This window comes from Chenopodium quinoa, unplaced genomic scaffold, assembly GCF_001683475.1.
Source record: "Chenopodium quinoa cultivar QQ74 unplaced genomic scaffold, ASM168347v1, whole genome shotgun sequence".
In the NCBI taxonomy this organism is placed as follows: Eukaryota; Viridiplantae; Streptophyta; class Magnoliopsida; order Caryophyllales; family Amaranthaceae; genus Chenopodium; species Chenopodium quinoa.
Window position 1 is genome coordinate 135,218 of NW_018744151.1, and position 18,727 is coordinate 153,944.

The window sequence follows — 18,727 nt, forward strand, 5'->3', positions numbered from 1 at the left end:
TGTTTAGATTGGCTTGATATTTGCTATTGTTATCGAACATAGTGGTGTTTGAGCAGACATAGTTTACACGGGATGTTGATTTCGATATCATAATTAGTATAATTAGCTTATGGATCATTAGTGTTACCAAAATTTGGATTATTTTTTGAGCCATCTTTATCCCTTTAATTTTGTCTAGTATATGATCTCATTGCTTGAAATCTTGAATATTATACAACATAAGTACTTGAATATATATTACACTTAAGTTTAATTTAATTTTATTTTTATTTAATTTTTGACCTAAGGTGATGGTATATATCAAATACATGGAACTATGGGTCAAACCCTTCAAATGAGTAAACCAATAATAAAAAAAAAAAATAGTATCTTGTTTTTTCAGGTGGCATCTTTGTAAGTCTTTGGTCAAGTCATAACTTTAATTCCAAATTAATAGAGTGTTCAGAGTTAATAATTATGTGTCAAGCTCTAATTGGATTGACAAGTTCTAGTCTTATGGAGTAATAGTTAAAATTGGAAATAATATGAGTAAGGAAGTAACAATTAAGTGGTTAAACAAGTTTTCTTACTTTAAGTGGTGGTCTTTTGAATTCCTTAATTTACCAAGACTAGGATTAAATTAATATAAGTGGTCTACTTACTTTTTGGTACTCCATTTGTATAATGCATTGACTCGTGAGGTTATCTCTAACGACTTGAATGTGATAAAAATATACATTATGACCTCTTCAACATCACTAATTTTTTCTTTACGTAGTAAGTAATTTTCCACTTACGGAATAAACTTTACCAAAATCAATTGATTGTTTTCAGATTTTTTTTTTTTTTTTTTTGGTGGTTTCAAAATTTTATTTTTACCATCTCTCATCTTCAATTACAAAATTTTAACCGGGAACTAGTTAGGATGCAAGAACTTGAAATTATTAGAGCATGAGCTAAATACTAAGTATCTAATTGTACTTAGAGGGAGCAACACTATAAACTATTCACACACACACACACACACACACACACACACATACACACACACACAACACACACACACACATATATATATATATATATATATATATATATATATATATATATATTTCGTTCTCAATTTACTTCCTACAATTAAAATTGCAATTTCGAAGTACTATAAAAACATTAAATCTTTTGTGATTTGTTTGATAGACAGTTATAAATGTTGGTAATAGGAAAGAATTTTAAGTGTAAATTAAAATTAACCAAATAAATTTTACATTATAATTCCCATGGTTAAGGCAATCTTATCCTCAAACATGTGTTTCTTCATGTTTTTTTTTTACCAATTTACCATCCATTACCACTTCGAAGGAAATATTATTAAGTAAAATGAATATTATTTGGGGTAGACTAGCATTTCCATGCACCATAGTTGACGGTGATTTCCCTTACAAACTTACCATTTGTTGGAATATTTGCTTCAAATTATTAGTGGTTAGTTAATTCCTAATGTATAGGAATATGCTCTACTAAGTGATTAGTGTGTGTTAGTGGAGTCTTAAGAGCTAGTATTGGATTTCGTCAGTTTATAATGTTAGCCTGATCTAATAATCATGGGATCATGTTTCTTAACTTTAGCTTACTTTTACACTATATATGTCGCTATGTAGTACATTTTATAGTGGATTGAATACATGAAAGTTTTTCGTGTAATGTTAAAATTTTATAAGATCGAATGTAATGAAGATTAATTTATCAATAATTTATAACAATTCACAAAAATTGTTTTAGGCCACTTGCGGGAATGGATCAGCCCATAATATAAGCCATTCGAGTGCAGGCCCATAATAAAATTATAACGATAGAGGTGGCTCTTTAGAGGAAAAGTCTAAGCTCATTGCCTTGAGCTGTTGAGCAAGAATCCAAGTCCTTCAATTCACGTAATATGGACTAAGGAGTTTCAATCTTGGTTTGATTAACGAGTGTTAAAGGACCAACTCAACCAAAAGCTTAAACTGATGGTTGGATCCAGGAATATGTTTTATACTCTATCACTCCCCCTCACATGAAAGACTCTTTGGACTTGAAATGTGGATGCAACACTGGCCCACCCATACCTAGCGCGAATTAATTCCACTTTGAAGGAGGGGTGGATGAGATTCGTACCCGTGACCTTTATGTCACGCTGGCTCCGATACCATGTTAAAGGACCAGCTTAACCAAGAGCTTAAACTGATAGTTGAGGCCCAGGAATATGTTTTATACTCTATCAACGAGGATCAAGTGTTGATAGTGATGCTTCGTTAATGGACTCATCAAGGCGAGGTCGTTGCTCACTTTCGAGTAGAGGATCAACCACATCATTCGATGCTAGGAAAGCAGGCTTCGATGGCACTGAAATGGTGACAGAGTGACTGTTTAGCATGAGAACAACCGATGACATGATTGGTCTTTGTGTTGCGTTCTCTTGGACGCATAACAATGCAATGTGGATGCACCTTAACACTTCATTTGTATCCGCAGCTGATATCGTTGAATCCAGCACTCTCAATGCATTTCCTTCCAGCCAATTTCTCCAAGCCTAAAAAAAAACCAAGTAAACTTTTACTAAATAAACTCTATTCAATTAAGGTTGTGTAATAGTTATAAGATATAGTAGCAATCTTTTAATTTCCCTAGCTACTTACAAAGCTTAGGAGAGTTTCTCCATTCTGTGTTTGAGAAAATTTGCTAACTTTTTGACCGCTTATGATTTCCAATATCAGCACTCCGAAGCTAAATACATCCGACTTGATGTAGAAGTTCCATGATTCACATACTCCGGAGCCAAATATCCACTTACAGAGAGCTTTTGTGGTATTAGAATATAGGACTGAAATAAGCAATGATGCAAGGTTATTAAAAATTTTATACTTACTATGTTCCGGCAATTTTACTTGTATTAATGTGTGATTGATCCACTCCAAACAATCGCGCCATACCAAATTCTGAGATCTTTGTGTTCATCTCTGCATATAGAAGCACATTACTGGCCTTTAGAGTTTAGATCACGATGGACGACTAAGAGTCGAGACTCTTCATGCAAGTATAGAAGACCACGAGCAATGCCCTCTATAATTTCAAATGCATTTATATCTAGTTGAGTTTAATATGACTATGAAAAGTAATTTCAAGTTAGGTTTGGGGTGGTTAAATTTCAAGTTGGGTTATCCTTGAGCTCTGATCAAGTTTGGGTTAGCTGGTTGGATCACTATTATATTCGATCTATGTTTGAATCACATTTCTAATTTGAATAAGATTATAAAAGTTGTTAATTATTCAAATTATCTTGTGTTGATGAGTCTGGTAGTGACTAGTAGAGTTAGGAAATGATTTGAGCAAATAGATTCAAATTCGAATAGCTTGGATAAATTAATTATTGGAATATATGAACTTGCGAATGAATTTTTGAAAAAGAACATTTTGCTCTTCAAAAAAAAAAAAAAAAAAAAAAGAAATAGATCTGAAACAATTAAATGAGAAACTATTAAATTTTCCACACGCGACCAAGAGTCAAGGTCAACCAATATGACAAGTTGGTCTTCATTCAATGAGGTCTTGTGTTCAAACCTTATTGGATGTATTTTTGGTTAACCATGACATGAAACAAAAATGTGCTAGAAGTATACGTGGCTTATTGAATGATGACGTGGCATTATGCTGGTGCAAGAATGAGATACTTGTGGCACATTGACATTTTTAGGAACGTTTTTTAATATATAAGTACATATATACTAATCTCTTTGTTTACACTTTGTTTTTAATTTACTTCTTTAATCGGCGATATCTCCAATTTTGTATTAACATATAAAAAAATTGTTTTTAAAAATAAATTGAGATGATTACGTGACTTTATAACATTTTGGTGAGATGCATTGTCAAACTCGACTTATTTAACCGGCCTAGAATAATAAATGGGTGTATCATTTGGAAGAGCCGAAGAGGAGGTAGTAAAATAGATACTACATCTATAAATTGAACCTATACAACTATATGACTACAAGTACTATATATCAAGTACAGATTGAACAAATACTACTATATGACTACAAATAGATACTACATCTACTAATTGAACAAATACAACTAAAAAAGTATTCCTTTGTCAAACAACAATTGTCTAGAAATTCACAATTTGCGTGACCCTAGCCTCCTTCCCCTACCTTTTTTTGGAGTCCGGGGAAGCAGTTTGGGTCAAAAAGTAGGCCCGCTCCCATAACCCCACGGGAGGGTAAGGCATCCAGTTAAGGATGGATGATTACGCTTCTTCACCTTTGATGCCTCCTATAACTCACTCCATTGAGTTCGTCATTCCGAACCTGGGCAAATCCATCGCCTTCCCGGATCCGGCAGGCTTTTCTAGCTCTTTCTCTTCGGCGTCTCTTCCTTCGGTCGAGCATTTCCGTCTCAGAAATCCAGTAAAGGGGGAGGTGAATCGGAAGCAGAAGGCCCTCGCTCCTTTAGTCGCTCCGGCTGCTACCCGGTTGTCCTTAGGGGCAGTGGTCAACTTATCTTTCCGGTAGTAGAAGGGAAGCTCGTTAGGTTAGCTCGTCCGGTAAGAAAAAGAGCAAGTAGTCTTCCCTCATTCCCGAGTCGCATTAGCGCCCCAACCTGGAATTCGGATTTTCGAAGGACGCGACCGCCAAAAGCGAAGGCAGCTCTCTGGGTCCCTACCGACGCTGGGGTGCGGACCAAAATGGGCCCGCGAAGCCGGTTACCGGTAGGTCTAAGTCCTTCTCTAACTAAGTTGAAAAGCAGAAAGAAGTGAAGCAAATGCAAACACTGAAGTCAGTGCCCCGTCGCGTCGCTCGTTTTAGATGGCATATACACGTCTCCGGCGGACTCTATTGCCTGCCGGTCAGCTAAACTCAACTCCGTGCCAGCAGCCGCGGTAAGACGGGGGGGCTCCCTCGGCGCGGGCCTACCGGGCTTCGCGCCTGCGGCGTTTTCGCCAGACGAAGCTCCCTGCATAGTTTTGAATAGATTCGGGTTTTCTCCCGCCCCTCTTCTAGCCCCCTTCTTTGTTACCGGGGTCGATCCCAAAGCCATAATGTCTCAAAACGAGGAAGCCGTAGAGAAAGTCTTCTTTTTTCCTTTGTCTTAAACTTCGTGTTTCGCGCCGATTAATCGGACCATTACCCCCCCCGAAGCCCCCCCGGGGGGGAAGGAACTAAGACCCGAGCGCCCAGCTTGAAAAAATTTCCAGTCTTCAAGAGCAAAAACTTTTCCTGGAGGGGGAGCTTGAGCTCAACCAATACCATAACCTTTGCAGAACGCTACCCGGTTGTCCTTAGGGAGGTTGCCCGGGGATATTAATAATAGCAACAGGGCAACCTTAGCAAGGGTGTATTAGGACTTTTAACCAGACCTGCCCCCTCCGAGGGCCAAACTCCACTTCGCTCTGCTCTAAGGGTATAGCAGCCCAGCGCCATCGTCGCTTTCAGGCGTGTTAGGAGAAACCCCTAAAGGAGCCTACCCTAACGGATTGAATATCATCATATCGGCTATGACGTTCAATAAAGGGAGGGTAAGCGGTTTCAGGGTCTACTTCTACTGGTGTTGGATTCTCCCTGCCTAAGTGGCCGATCTTAGCGTGTTAGCCGCGAAATCTCCTTGCGTCAGGCCTATCTCTCATCTTTCAGGATGGTTGAATGGATCATAGAAGGCCCAAGATGTGCTTCCAGAGAAAGACCCCCACAAAAGAGAGATATCCGCCGATGATAACGAGAGCTGTACCGCTTTTGCTTTCTTTTCCTCTGGCTACTAAGATGTTTCAGTTCGTCCACCACGACAGACTTCACTACCTCTTTGCTAAGCACATGAATGCTTGATCGAGAAAAGCAAGTAAAAAAATAGCCTTGGGTTGAGACAGACGGAGGCATCCGCAGCCCAGCGAGATCCTTTTTCTTTCCTTTCCTATCAGCGAGTTCCGATCCTTTTGTTCGAAATTTCTTCTTAAAATCTTTACTGAACTATGACCGGCCACCATGCTGCTATAATTTGTTACCCCCGTCGCGTCGCTCGTTTTAGATGGCATATACAAGTTACCGAATTCGCCCCAACCTCGAATTCGGATTTTCGAAGGACGCGACCCCCAACCCACGGGGGGAGCACAACCGAGTAACCACGGTGGGGTCTTCGACTGGGGTGAAGTCGTAACAAGGTAGTCGTAGGGGAACTTCTTAATGCATTTCTCGTTCGTACCTGTGTTCTTCCATGAAAGGTTCCGCTCTTCCGTACATGAGTAAGAAAACTGCTCTGGAAGACATTTTGTAAATCAACTTTATGGTTCCTCGTAAACATCCCCCCGAGGGGGTTTTGGGGGAAAACGTTCCTTTCCTGTCTCCTTCGATAAAGAAGGTTTCCATGTGACCGGAGGTGAGAAGATATGGGCTAGAAAAGAGTTCGAATGGATCATGCATGTACGTGGAGGAAGAAGGCTACGGTTGCGTGAGGAAATTCAGAAAGGATCTCGGGTATACTGACCGCTTAGTTTTATGGAAAATGGCAGTTCTTGTTGATTCTCGGCCCACCCTTTCTTTGAACCTTGTCAATGATCGAACTTAAAAAGATCTATTCGTTCTTTTTTCTCTGGCAGATGGTCAGAACTTCATCTGGGTGGGTCGAATCCAATAAGTAAAGGTCATGATCGAGTTAAGCTTGCGCTTACGTTTTACAGGCTATGGAATCGCCAGGGACTCTAGTAAAATAGTGGCGGGGATATTAATAATAGCAACGGGGCAACCTTAGAAAGGGTGTATTAAGACTTTTAACCAGTTAAAAGGCAGAAATTCAAAGATATTGCGTGACCCTAGCCTCCTTCCCCTACCTTTTTTTTGGAGTCCGAGGAAGCGGTTTGGGTCACATATCGAGTAGCCGGCTCCTCACCATCCTTCACTCCCTGGGGGACAGAGCGGCGAGTAAGGGGCCATGAAGACAACCCGCCGCAGGAACTTGCTTTGCTCTCGCTCCGCTTGTTCCCACCAGCCTTCTTCCCGTATAGGGAGTCTTCTTTCCAAAAGTCAGATATAGAAGTTCCGCTTTCTCCTTTAGATGCTGTCTTAATACTCTATAAATCTTCAATAAAGTCAAAAGAATAGTCTGGGTTCACACCGGTTAACCCGCGTAGATGGCTGGTTTAGTCATTTTTTTTTTCTAACTTGCGAAGGTGTTCAAGCTTGTAGGAGGGTCACTACGCCTCCGTCTTGAACACGTTCACGACAGTAGTTCGCTTGGAAAGTCGTTTTTCGTAAGCAGGAGCGTAGCGCTTCGCGGGTAAAGGGGCAGGATTAGCTTCTTCCCTGAGTGGAGTAGGCGGCGAGTAGAGTGCATAAGTTTTAGAGTTACCGGGACGCAGGCTCCCGAAGAGGGAAGCCCAACGAATGTCAGATGCAAAGCCCCGGCTAGTTTCGGAGATAAAGTACGTCCGGTTTCATGTACGATTTCTTCTAACAGCTATCAAGGCGTGCCCTGACAAAAAGATTATAGGGGCAAGGTTGAGATGGTACAGCGTGAGCGGGCGCGGAGAAGAAAAGGCCAAACACTTCGGCCGCGGTCTTCTTAAGCCTATGTCTTGTGCTCCCCCCGAAGCCCCCCTTGGGGGGGAAGGAACTGCAATAAGGCTGCCGGCAAAGGCCAACCGAGAGGGGAGAACGAATGGCTCAAGAATCGACTGGTTCCGTTTTGGAACCAATACAGATAAGTATTTATGATCTTCCTAATCAGAAGAAGAAGAGGCGTCGGGTTACTCAAATGTTTGATGCTTCTTGGGGCTTCTTTGGCGACCGTGAAGTCACCGGATGAATTGCCGCATCTTCTGGCCACACTTCCTCTGGCATTACGACCTTTCACCTTAAAGGTACGTAGTCTCTTATTAAAAGCTTTTGGCTGGTCTATCGCTATGAGCTTGCTGCTTTTCATTTTGTTAGGAGTAGGTGCTTGCTGCTCGCTGACAGAAGGAGCACCTGGTTCAGCACGAACTAAAGGCAGCCGAGTTCTTCCTTTCCTCATGACCAAGACTGACCCTTATAATCCACTCCATATAATGTATTTTTCGGGAGCTAGAGGGTAAAGGGCTTACTTTACCTAGCCCAACCAAAAAATTCTCAACGACCCATTCTAAGAAACCAATGAATCGTTAAATGTTGTTTTATCAGTAATAATCTCGCGGAGGTACCAGGGAAGTACTCCAGCCTCGAGAGGGCGCCTTTGCCCGGGCAATATGCGGAAACCGATGGAGACAGGAAAGGAACGTTTCCCCCAAAACCCCCTCGGGGGGATGTTTACGAGGAACCATCTCCTTCCTAATCTTAGATGGGTCGTCTTAGGGTTCGCCGCTTGCGCTAGAGTCAGTCATTCCCCCTTTCCCACGGAGCTTGGATACGGTTTCCCGATCGGAGATCCATGGATCACAGACGGCCGTTTTCTATTGCTATAAGGGCTGCTCGCCTTTATACGGCTTGGCTTCGCTATCGCTCGTCTCCCAAACTTCCTTTCTCAAGGTTCCAACAACATAATCAGAAGGCGGAAAGTCTGAAAACAACATCTGCCACAGACACAAGGATGTCAACGAGAACTTATAATCGGGGACCGACAAACTGGAAAAACTGCTATTGCTATCGATACCATATTAAACCATAGTTTGTTTTCAAAAGTAGTTTCCGAGGTAGGTTCACCATAGTGCCCGGTTTGTCTTGATTTCCGATTGATGGGCCGACGTCTAAGCGGCACGAATAGGCCGACATGAAACGAGTTCCCCGCGGAATTGCCCGGGCAATATGCGGAAACCGACTCGACCATCCGAACAATTCTCATTGCCTTGCTTCCCGCTACGACACCGGATAGCAGGAAGTTCTCCAAAAGTGTGAAAAGCTGGAGGACTTTGTACCATCCGAGAATTCGATCATTTAATTTATGGATGGTTTGATTTCTCGTATAAAAATTGTAGATCCTTCTTGTGGACAGGAAAAGATGGGATCTCTAAGAGAGCTTTGGTTTCTTAGAGAAACCAGCCTGACCAGTCCAGAGAAAGATCGCCGGCGGTCCAACAAAGAGGCAAAGTAGTGGTCTTTGTCTTTCATTGCAGCAAAGCCGTTTCATGAGCGGGGGGGCTAAGTCAATCCCTCCCCTACGACACCAAAAAACCAGGCCGAATAAGAGCCCGCCCGCTTCCCATCCCTAGGACCTGTAGAACAAGAAAGCTTCGACACAGGAGATTAGGACAGAGAGGTTAGCGGTAGGGGTCTTTCCTCAAGCTTCGCACAAGCATTATTCACACACACTTTTCGATGACTTATCGGCTGCCTTGCTTGAGGAATAGTTTCACAAAAATGGAGACGGGCTCGTGAAATCCAATGAGAAGAGGCTCATAAAATAATCCTTCCTCGACTTATTGAGACAGAACGAACTCCCAACTTAGGAGCAAAAAGATTTGGGACCAATAGGTTTGCCGTTACCAGAATTCGCGCAAGTGTGTCCACACCCTCCAAACTTACTTGACGAGGCAATAGTCGAATCAATGGAAACCTCCTTCTTCAACCAATGTGAGTTTGACACGCTCTATAGGTTATAGACACTAATCTGGGAGCTAGAGGGGGCCCTCGATAGGGCGCCCGAGCGTACCCTGCATAAGCAAGTAAGTTTAAATGGTGGAACTTTACGGTTGTGTCAGTTCGACTGGATCATGCCGGAACTCCGAGTGCGTACGTGAACATGTTCAAGACCGCAGAGCCTATCCAAAGGTTCAGGCCGGATTGTAGGAAGTGGGCAATATGTTTTTGTGGCCGGGTAGCTATCCATGACTTGTTGAGCGCCCCTTCCTCCTTCCTTCAGGACTGCCAACCCAACCGGGGATTTCGGACAAGTCTTTCTTCATTTTTGAGCAAGAAGCGGAACTACAAGAAAGCTTTCTTTCTCGTTCTTCCGTTCATAGGTCCCAAGCTCTTTTTTGAAAGCCCTCCCCCCTCTCCTTAATAAGTTAGGCATCCTCCTCGGGCTCGGGAAATTAGAGGCAATATGCGGTTCCCTCCGGTCCGTTCCCGGGTTGGGTTAGGGGAACATCTATAGCACCGTCTTCCTTCTCTTCTTCCCGAGAACCTGAAACGGATTCGTGAACAACTGCAAGTCGTATCTTGTTGGGTGAGACTGAGAGAAAGAAAGGACAGAGGGAAGGACGCGACCCCCAACCCACGGGGGGAGCACAACCGAGTAGCGGCTCGTGGTACCTCCTGCTCACCCTTCCTCCTCCGCTTTGAGAACCGTGTGATGTCCTAACCACTGAACGAAAGGGACCAAAAAGCCATTCTTCATATACCTCAGCTCCGATAATAGAAGTGGTTCGTTTTGTTTCTATACGCAATTAAAGATTTTGTTTGTGTTCAGAGGACAGTCTTTAGAAGCAACAGGCTGGGAAAGCAAGAGAAGGCTCGGAGCAGCCAGTCAGAATCCATATGGATATGAAACCCCCAGAGTCAGGTAACGGCGGGGGCAGATTAGCTACAAGAAAAGGAATTCCCCTTGCCTTTTTTCCTCGGGGATCGAAAAGGCGGCGGTCACCGCCGGCGGGTGCACAAGAACCGAATTCCTCAGATTTTGGTTGAAATAACCAGGCTGCAACAAAGTTAGTTTTAAGGAAAATGTAGCCCCCGGTTAGAGCGCTGAACATCTTTTCTTAATGTATTAAAGAGGGCCTCATCCTGCACCAGAGGGGATAAGGTCCCCGCCCTCTTGCATTGGAAGCTTTCCTTTGTCTATCAATGGAGGCCCTTCGGTCGAAGACTTCCAGGCTCTATATATAACTCTTGGTCCGCATTTCGGATTGGTATGCCTTGCGAACACTTTCTTTTTTAGTCTTTCATCTTCTCTAGAGAAGCGAAACTTCCTAGCAAGGCTCTAATTGCCCAATTCTCACAATTCTCTTTTGTAAGTCTAGGAAATTGATTCATTCTTTTCGGCGACATCCTTCCGCATTGGTGGCGAGTGGAGTGCCACAATCTTCAGCCTACCAGATTTATGAGATATCTTTTTTTTTTTCAAACGAATTGAAATGATTGAAGTTTTTCTATTTGGAATCATCTTAGGTAGGTGGTCTGGGATGGGTTCGACCCATCTGTTCCAATTAATCTGGGTTCACGATTGCACTCGGAGTTCCGGAACAGGTGGGTCGAACCCACCCCAAGCTCGTAAGCTCTCCTGAAACTCGGTTGTTATACTGAGTCCTCCGTCCCAGATTCTATCGCCGCGGCCCCCCGCGCTTCGGGGATGCCCTCAGCGCCGAGGAACATGTACTAGGAAGAGGCCCCGACACGGGCCCGAAACTCCATTTCCGGAAGATTTCGCCTGCTCTCCAAGGGCCTGAGCCCTAAAGGGGGAAATTAGCCATCGCTTCCTTAGCTCTCCTCGCCCATCTTTGGCTGCCTGTGAGGAGGTTTATGTTGGACCTCTGCCATGTCTGCTTCTGACGATATATGGGTTTGCGGTGCATTGCCCCCCGAAATAAAGATGTCGGGGGAGTGCCTAGCGCCCAAAAGAGCAAAGCTCATTTTCCTTTCAGGGTAAAGCGGCACGTCAAAAATAACTGGCCCGTCAAAAGTTCGGAATGAGAAAGCAGTCTTAGAGAAGAAGGCTTTCCCACGAAGAGAGATTTCTGTTTTTCCCGGTCGAGCTCGTACTGCTCGCGGGCTTCGGGAGGAAATTTGGGGCCTTCTATGATCCATTCTACCAGCCTGAAAGATGAGAGATAGGCTTGACGCAAGGAGATTTCGCACGGAAAGGCGGATTCATATTCATATTAAAGATATGCCCGAATCGAAAAAAAGACCAGGGGTGACGCATCCCGCGCATATTCTACATTATAGCCTGCAACTAATTCAGCCGATGGAAAAACTTTGCCGGAACGTCAACCGCAAACGAAGGATGGCCAGGCCCCGGCTCTCGGGGTCAGTATGCACCCCTAATATAGCAGTTCTTCTTTCAACCTTCATTCTGTTAACGCTAACCCACGACAGCTGACGGCGGATTGAGGGCGGAAACTATGATTAAAATTTGGCGCTTGAGTGGGGTCTGGGGCTTTGAGCTTTCACGTGTTTCAGCTCTTGTTCACAATCCAGCTGCTATTGAATCAGCGTAAGGAGATGCCGATGAGGGTACAATACAGTTCCAGCCTTAACCGAGGAAAGTTCGAAAAGTCATTTAGGTCCGATTCGGATCCCTCTGTTGTTTCCTTTTCCTCCCGCACCTTTTCTTCGAAATGAGAAAGAAGATGGTACACTCGCGAAAGCTGCAGCTTCGTATCGACCGGGGATGGGAGAAAGAATTGATTGAATGCGGGCAAACAAATACAATTAAGGCTGTAATAGGCAAAGTTATAACTAAAAAGAAACGGAAAGTATTATAGCTCTTAAAATGAATATTATAACAAGTGTCTTCCAAAAGACATTGACTTAGATACAAAATATAGAGATACCCTTCTCTAACCATCCAAAACGACTTGCACATTTATTCCCACACTTGAAACTTAAGTAAAAATCTTTCACATTATCGAGGATCAAGCTCGGATATGGAGACCTCGTTCGCAGAGTGAACAAGCACTTTAGGTCTACGAGTTGAGTTTAATTGCTCGAATTTCTCATCCTTGTCCAGGAGAAAAGCAGGATGTGAAGGCACAGGTGGAGCAATGGTGTTGTTATTTAGCATAAGGACAATCGACGACATGGTTGGTCTATGAGCTATATTCTCTTGAACACATAGCAACCCGATGTTGATGCATCTCAATACTTCAGCAGTATTGTCAGTCGTCATTGATGAATCTGCTATGTTTAACGGGGTACCTTCTAGCCAATTTCTCCATGCCTGAAAAAGTGTACAAGAAATCGATCTAAGTAGCTGTAATAATCATACGACGTTCAAAAACATTGGTATTTTGTATATAATTTAATTATTGTTAATACAATACTTACAAAACTAAGAAGAGTGTCTCCAGTCTCTGAATTGTGACAGCTGCTTATTCTTAGGCCAGTTATAATTTCCAAAAGTAACACTCCAAAACTGAAAACATCTGACTTGAAGGAGAAGTGCCCTTGGTGCACATACTCCGGCGGCATGTATCCACTGCATATAGTAATATATTAATTTCTCAATTAAGTAATATATTATCATCTAATGTATGAGAATTATGCATGAAGATAAGTTAAAATAACATTACTAGGTGCCACATATTTTGCTGGTATCTCCTCGAGTTTGATCTACACCAAACAGCCTCGCCATACCAAAATCTGCAATCTTTGGATTCATTTCTGCATCTAAGAGGATGTTCCCAGATTTTAGGTCACGGTGGACAACCAAAAGGCGTGAATCTTCATGAAGATAGAGCAATCCTCGAGCAACGCCTCTTATGATTTTGAAGCGGGTTTGCCAGTCTAGTTGGACACGCTTGATGGGATCTAAAAGAGGCACACAAAAGTTGATTAATTAAGGTAGTGTTTAATTATTTGACAATTGCAGCTAATAGTGTGCATGTAAGTAACACCAAATTAGAATCATGTACCGGATAGAAAGCAATCCAAGCTTTTGTTAGATAAAAATTCATAAATCAAAAGTCGTTCTTCTCCTTCCAAGCAGAAGCCAAGGAATCGCACTAAATTCCTGTGTTGAAGCCTTGCCACTAAGACAGCTTCGTTTTTGAATTCTTCTTCACCTTGTCCAGAAAATTTCGACAATCTCTTAACTGCTATTGCTTGCCCATTGGGAAGTCTACCCTATATCATCACATATAAATAATGTGTTTAATTAAATCACCAATCAACATGTAACGTAACACCCAGCCCATTTCTATTAAAGATAATCTACAAGTACTCTAAAAATAATACTACTTCCGTTACAGGTTATGTGCAACAATTTGACATAAAGTAGAGAGCGAAAATGTCCAATCGTTGCACATAACCTGTAACAGAGGTAGTATAACTGTACATGTATTAATTAAAGTATGCTCATCGATTATGCTACCTTATACACTGCGCCGAATCCACCTTGACCAAGCTTGTTAACATTGGAAAAATTTCCAGTGGCAGCTCTAATTGTTTCGAAATTCATTTGAAAAGATTCAGGATTTCTTACAACTTTATTACCATCTTCAAGAAATTAAGAAAAAAGTCAGTCCTTATATCAAATAGCCAGGATGAAGACCTTTCTCCCTATTTATATTTGGATTGTAAGGCATCCGTAGCATATATCTTTGTCGTCGTATAAGCCAACTCTTAATATATACAGGACAAGATATAGTGGAAAGGATGGTGCGTGTCTAGAGGTCTAGTTGCAAACTTACATTCAACGCTCTTCTGTGCGTTTGGCTTCCTCTTTAAGCAGTAGCATACAATGAGAGCGGAGACTAGGAGCAAGAACGTGGTAGTAGGAAGAAGGATTTCGATTAGAACTCTTACCTTCTTGCTGCTTCTTTTACCTACAAAATTAAAGGATAAAAAGCTAGTGCTAAGTAATTTTACTACCAAAAGGCGATGTATGCTTGACCACCATTATTCTTAATTCTTATTGGTTGATTTTTTTATATTATTTTAATGCTTGATCAAACCTCTTTTATTTTTTAATTGATTTTTTTAAAAAAAAAATTTTGATTTTATTTTGATTTTCGAAAATCTATTTTTATTTTAATGGTTATTTACTTAAAATCAACGATTGAATTAAGAAATTTAAAATCAAAAAATTGTATTTCGATGTTCTTCATCAATGGATGAAAATTAAATAACCATCAACATCATAATATTTGTCCCTTAATATCTATAACTAGGTTAAGTCCCGTGTCATGGACGGTAATTTTTAATAATATTTATCATTAGTTTAACACTATTATTTAATTATAAAAATTATACCTAATTGCAAAATAGGATGAAAGTTCTGTAATTACAAAAAAAAAAAAAATTAAAATTTATCACACTAAAAAAACAGAGAGAATAATATATGCATGACTAATAAAAATAACTATGAATTACATTACAAAGTTATAGATAGAAAACTATTATAGTATTATTACATATTATTGTATAAAAAAATAAATAGGAAATGAAATATTATTGCATAGTTTGTATTAAAAGCTTCTTTAAGAAGCTTTGGCCCAAAAAAAATAAAAATAAAAATAAAAACTTTTGGAGGGAAAATTTTTAATCAGGAGATAACATGTGTCATTCCTGGTTTCGCCTTTAGTATAAAGTTATAGATAGATACAATCGCACATTAATAAAGATTGAATATATACATCGATCAACATATTATATGCGAAATTTGAGTCGTTTAAAGTCAAGGTTCATGCGAATTCATATTCGTTTAAATCCTAAAATAAACAATAGATGTTAATTGGACTATCACAATCAAATGATGCAAAATCAACCATTATATTATATGTATGCGAGAATATAATTTATCAAAATTTCAAAAATCTTGGTTCATGAGGCAAATTGGAGAACCAAAAAAATGAAGATAAATTTTAATTTTGTTTGTGTATAAGAAATTAACCTAACTATTAATAGGACATTATCTGTAAGGCTGTAACACATAATTTTATTGTTTATTTATTTGTCTACGAGACTACGACTATATACTGTTTGCACATAGCCAATTATTAGAGTGTCCTATACTATGTTTGCCAATTAATTTATGCTAAAGGATTTAAAAGAATCTTGTATAATTATTTTAAAAAAGATTATGAACTCAATATCTTTTAATTTTAGAAAGATTATTTAAATGTTTAGGTATTGAAAAAAAATTGATTCTCCTCTAATAAAAAAGGAAATGTATTGATTGGGGGATATCTTAGGCGATACAAGTAAGTGATAACATTCCATTTTAAAAAAAAAGAAATAATAACATATTTGACTTGCTATTTAATTGAAGTACAAAGTACATGTTTTGTGGTATTATGTACATACCTTTTTTAGTTATAGTGTTTGAGGGTGGAAGAAATGGTGGCTTTGGCGGTGGCGCGGAAGGTTGATCCAGTGACATTAAACTCTTTGAATCGTAAAATGGATAATTCTCATATCGAATGCTACAGCTGGTACGAACTACGCGGGCATTTTTCTCAGAGTTTTTAGTGAGGGAAGTATATATTGCATTGTCTAGGCAATCGTAACAGTCAAAACTTTCTAGATCCGGAGTGCATTGAACTAGTGCATACATGGTTATGGAACCGGTGACATTAGCTTTCCCAGCTCCAAACTTTCGACGAGAGTCTCCAGAGGCGGCCTTTGCTTGCAACTTGGCTAGCAAGGTTGATACAGTTTGGTTATATTTCACCTTATCGACGGAAACTTAACATTGAACCATTCAAGTTATACCAAGGGCCAAGTTCCTCCTTCCCAAAAATGTAACGATTCGAGTATCTAATCATACACACATCATACCATCCAATGGCGTCCTTCTGGGTAGGACACTCTTGGACAATTGCATGCGCTCCTTCATCGAGGCAGCTGCGACAATCAGCACTAGCGACATCAGGCCTGCATAAGCCAATTCCGTTAACTCTGTCCAAGTGTTGGCCAACTGAGAAATTATAAAACCCGTAATCAATACGTGTGTCGGATGATATGGTGGAAAACAAGGTGTCTAGGTTTTTTTTGAATGCACTATTGGCAGTGTAGTTTCCAAATGTGTCTTGACATACATGGGCCATAAAGTCTGGTTGGGCAGTGGTATGAGACATTATTGAGTAAACAAAAACTTGCCAAATTATAAGAAGTAACATTTTGATCGATGAGTTTTAAGAGTGTTGGTTCTCCAAAAATTGAACTGTATATATCTTGCGTTACAGATATAGTAATTTTACTTATATACACTTGTTAACAAGATTAGCTTATTTGACAAATATTAAATACAAACAAAATTATACTCCGTAAATAGAAATTTCTTATTGACTGCAAGTCAATTTGGAATCTTGCATTCTGCCGCTGTGATGAGATATCAGCCATACAATATTTGTAGACTTGGTCACACTGTATGTGGGTCGTCATTATTTTGATAGAATTTTTTTTTTTGACGACAGAAATTTACGTTGAATAAGTCTTCAATAATTTATTCAAAAAAAAAAAAAGTCTTCAATAATTAACACGTTAATGGAAAATTGTATATTTGGAATATTGGAATCAAATTTGTCTTCATCATTATCAAATGCAAAAATTGTAAATAAATCAATCAAATTTCTATTTTAATAAAAAATAGGCCACAACTGTTGATTTATTTACAAATATGCCCTGCTTACTAGACAAAATTGTTAATATATTTACAATTTTACATAAACATATTGTGTTCATCTAGAAGTTAATTGATGGTATAACAATTAATTGAGTACTAGGCCAAGGGTTATAGCAATGATCAATTGAGGTTATAACCCTAATAGATAAGGGTAAATTCAATGGAGATAAAGGAATTAAATTACTCTTAAAAACAACTGCAACTAGAGCTGTCAATTCGGGTAAACGAGTCGAGTTAGTGTGAGTCGGGTCGGGTCAATACGGGTTAATGTCATAACATATGCGGGTCGGGTTACGGTTCAGGTTGGGTCATGCTTGAGTCGGGTCATACATCTTATCGAGTTTGGGTCTGGTTAGTAAAAGGTTGGGTTGCATTCGGGTCGAGTGAAAAATAGGTCGAGTTAAATTCGGGTCTTTACGGGTTTAAACGAGTTAGGGCCGTTATTGGGTTCAAGTCGGGTTCGGTTCAAATCAAATATTTACGAGTTATAATCAGGTTAGGTCATTCTCGGGTTTAAGTTGGGTTCTATTCAAGTCAATAATTTGCGGGTTATAATCAAGTCGGGTCATTCTCGGGTTAGAGTCGGGTTCGATTCAAGACAATAATTTGCGGAAAACATGTTTCGTCCCTGAAATTCGTCCCTAAAACACATATTGTGAAACTAACCTCTTAAAATTAAAAGTGAAATATTGAAGGAATAGAGTTAGGATTCAATTTCCGTTCCAATACCAACATGAGATAACAACCTATACATATTGATTCAATAACGAGTCGGTTTGAATTTAGGTCGGGTCAATAACAAGTCGGGTTGATTCGGGTCGGGTTTGTAACATGTCGGATTGAAATTCGAGTGGGTTTGTAGCAGGTAGGGTTAAATTCGGGTCGGGTAAGGAACATGTCGGGTTGAATTCGGGTTTTGACAGGTTAAAACGGGTTTGGGTCAATTTCGGTTCAGGTCGGGTTAGGTTCAGGTTAATAATTTATGGGTTACATTTGGTTGAGTCGTCTCTAGGTCGGTTAATGTTCGAGTTCGGGTCTCAAATACTCGGGTCAACTCGGGTCTAGGGTTGATTTCAAGTCGGGTTAGGTGGGGTCCGGGTCACCATTTTTTCCGGGTTCAGACGGGACGGTTAATAGGCCGGGTTAGGGTCGGTATTTCGGGTCGGGTCAGCTTTTGACAGCTCTAACTGCAGCTATTGTTATAATAACCGAAATAATGTAATGAAGATTATTCAAATGAACAAATAGAGTTAATTTTTTTTTTAATTTTTAGTTAATTTATATATGTTACTTGTGTTGTTAGGTCTTCGTGTTACTTCTCAAGGTAGTTTCGTTATTTTAGCAATTATAAGAACCTGTTTGGATTTAATGAACTGAATTGAACTAAACTGAATTAGTAGATCTGAAATGAATATTTTATGGGAGAAGCAAATTAGTAGCTAAACTGAACTGAATTGATTGGAGC

General features: G+C 40.3%; 1 protein-coding gene and 1 pseudogene across 1 annotated transcript; both read right to left on the bottom strand.

Moving 5' to 3' along the window:
* Positions 1 to 2,236: 2,236 nt before the first annotated feature.
* On the bottom strand, positions 2,237 to 8,016 carry LOC110693351 (cysteine-rich receptor-like protein kinase 29). The gene is made up of 4 exons (XM_021870488.1): positions 7,815 to 8,016; positions 2,949 to 2,975; positions 2,655 to 2,839; positions 2,237 to 2,548 (listed from the first exon to the last, which is right to left on the bottom strand). Exons 1-4 carry the CDS (start codon positions 8,014 to 8,016, stop codon positions 2,237 to 2,239), a joined length of 726 nt encoding a protein of 241 aa, XP_021726180.1.
* A 4,350-nt stretch (positions 8,017 to 12,366) lies between these two features.
* Positions 12,367 to 16,794, bottom strand: LOC110693427 (annotated as a pseudogene).
* Between the last annotated feature and the right edge of the window lie 1,933 nt (positions 16,795 to 18,727).

Bases quoted from the DNA above. Each gene is read 5' to 3' on its own strand.
- LOC110693351 (XM_021870488.1), bottom strand. From the start codon at position 8,016: ATGAGGAAAGGAAGAACTCGGCTGCCTTTAGTTCGTGCTGAACCAGGT. The intron at 2,976-7,814 runs GCAATTCATCCG...TTCTATATGCAG, and splicing joins AAGTGTGGCCAGAAGATGCG to AGATGAACACAAAGATCTCA. The intron at 2,549-2,654 runs GTAAGTAGCTAG...GTTTTTTTTTAG, and splicing joins GAGAAACTCTCCTAAGCTTT to GCTTGGAGAAATTGGCTGGA.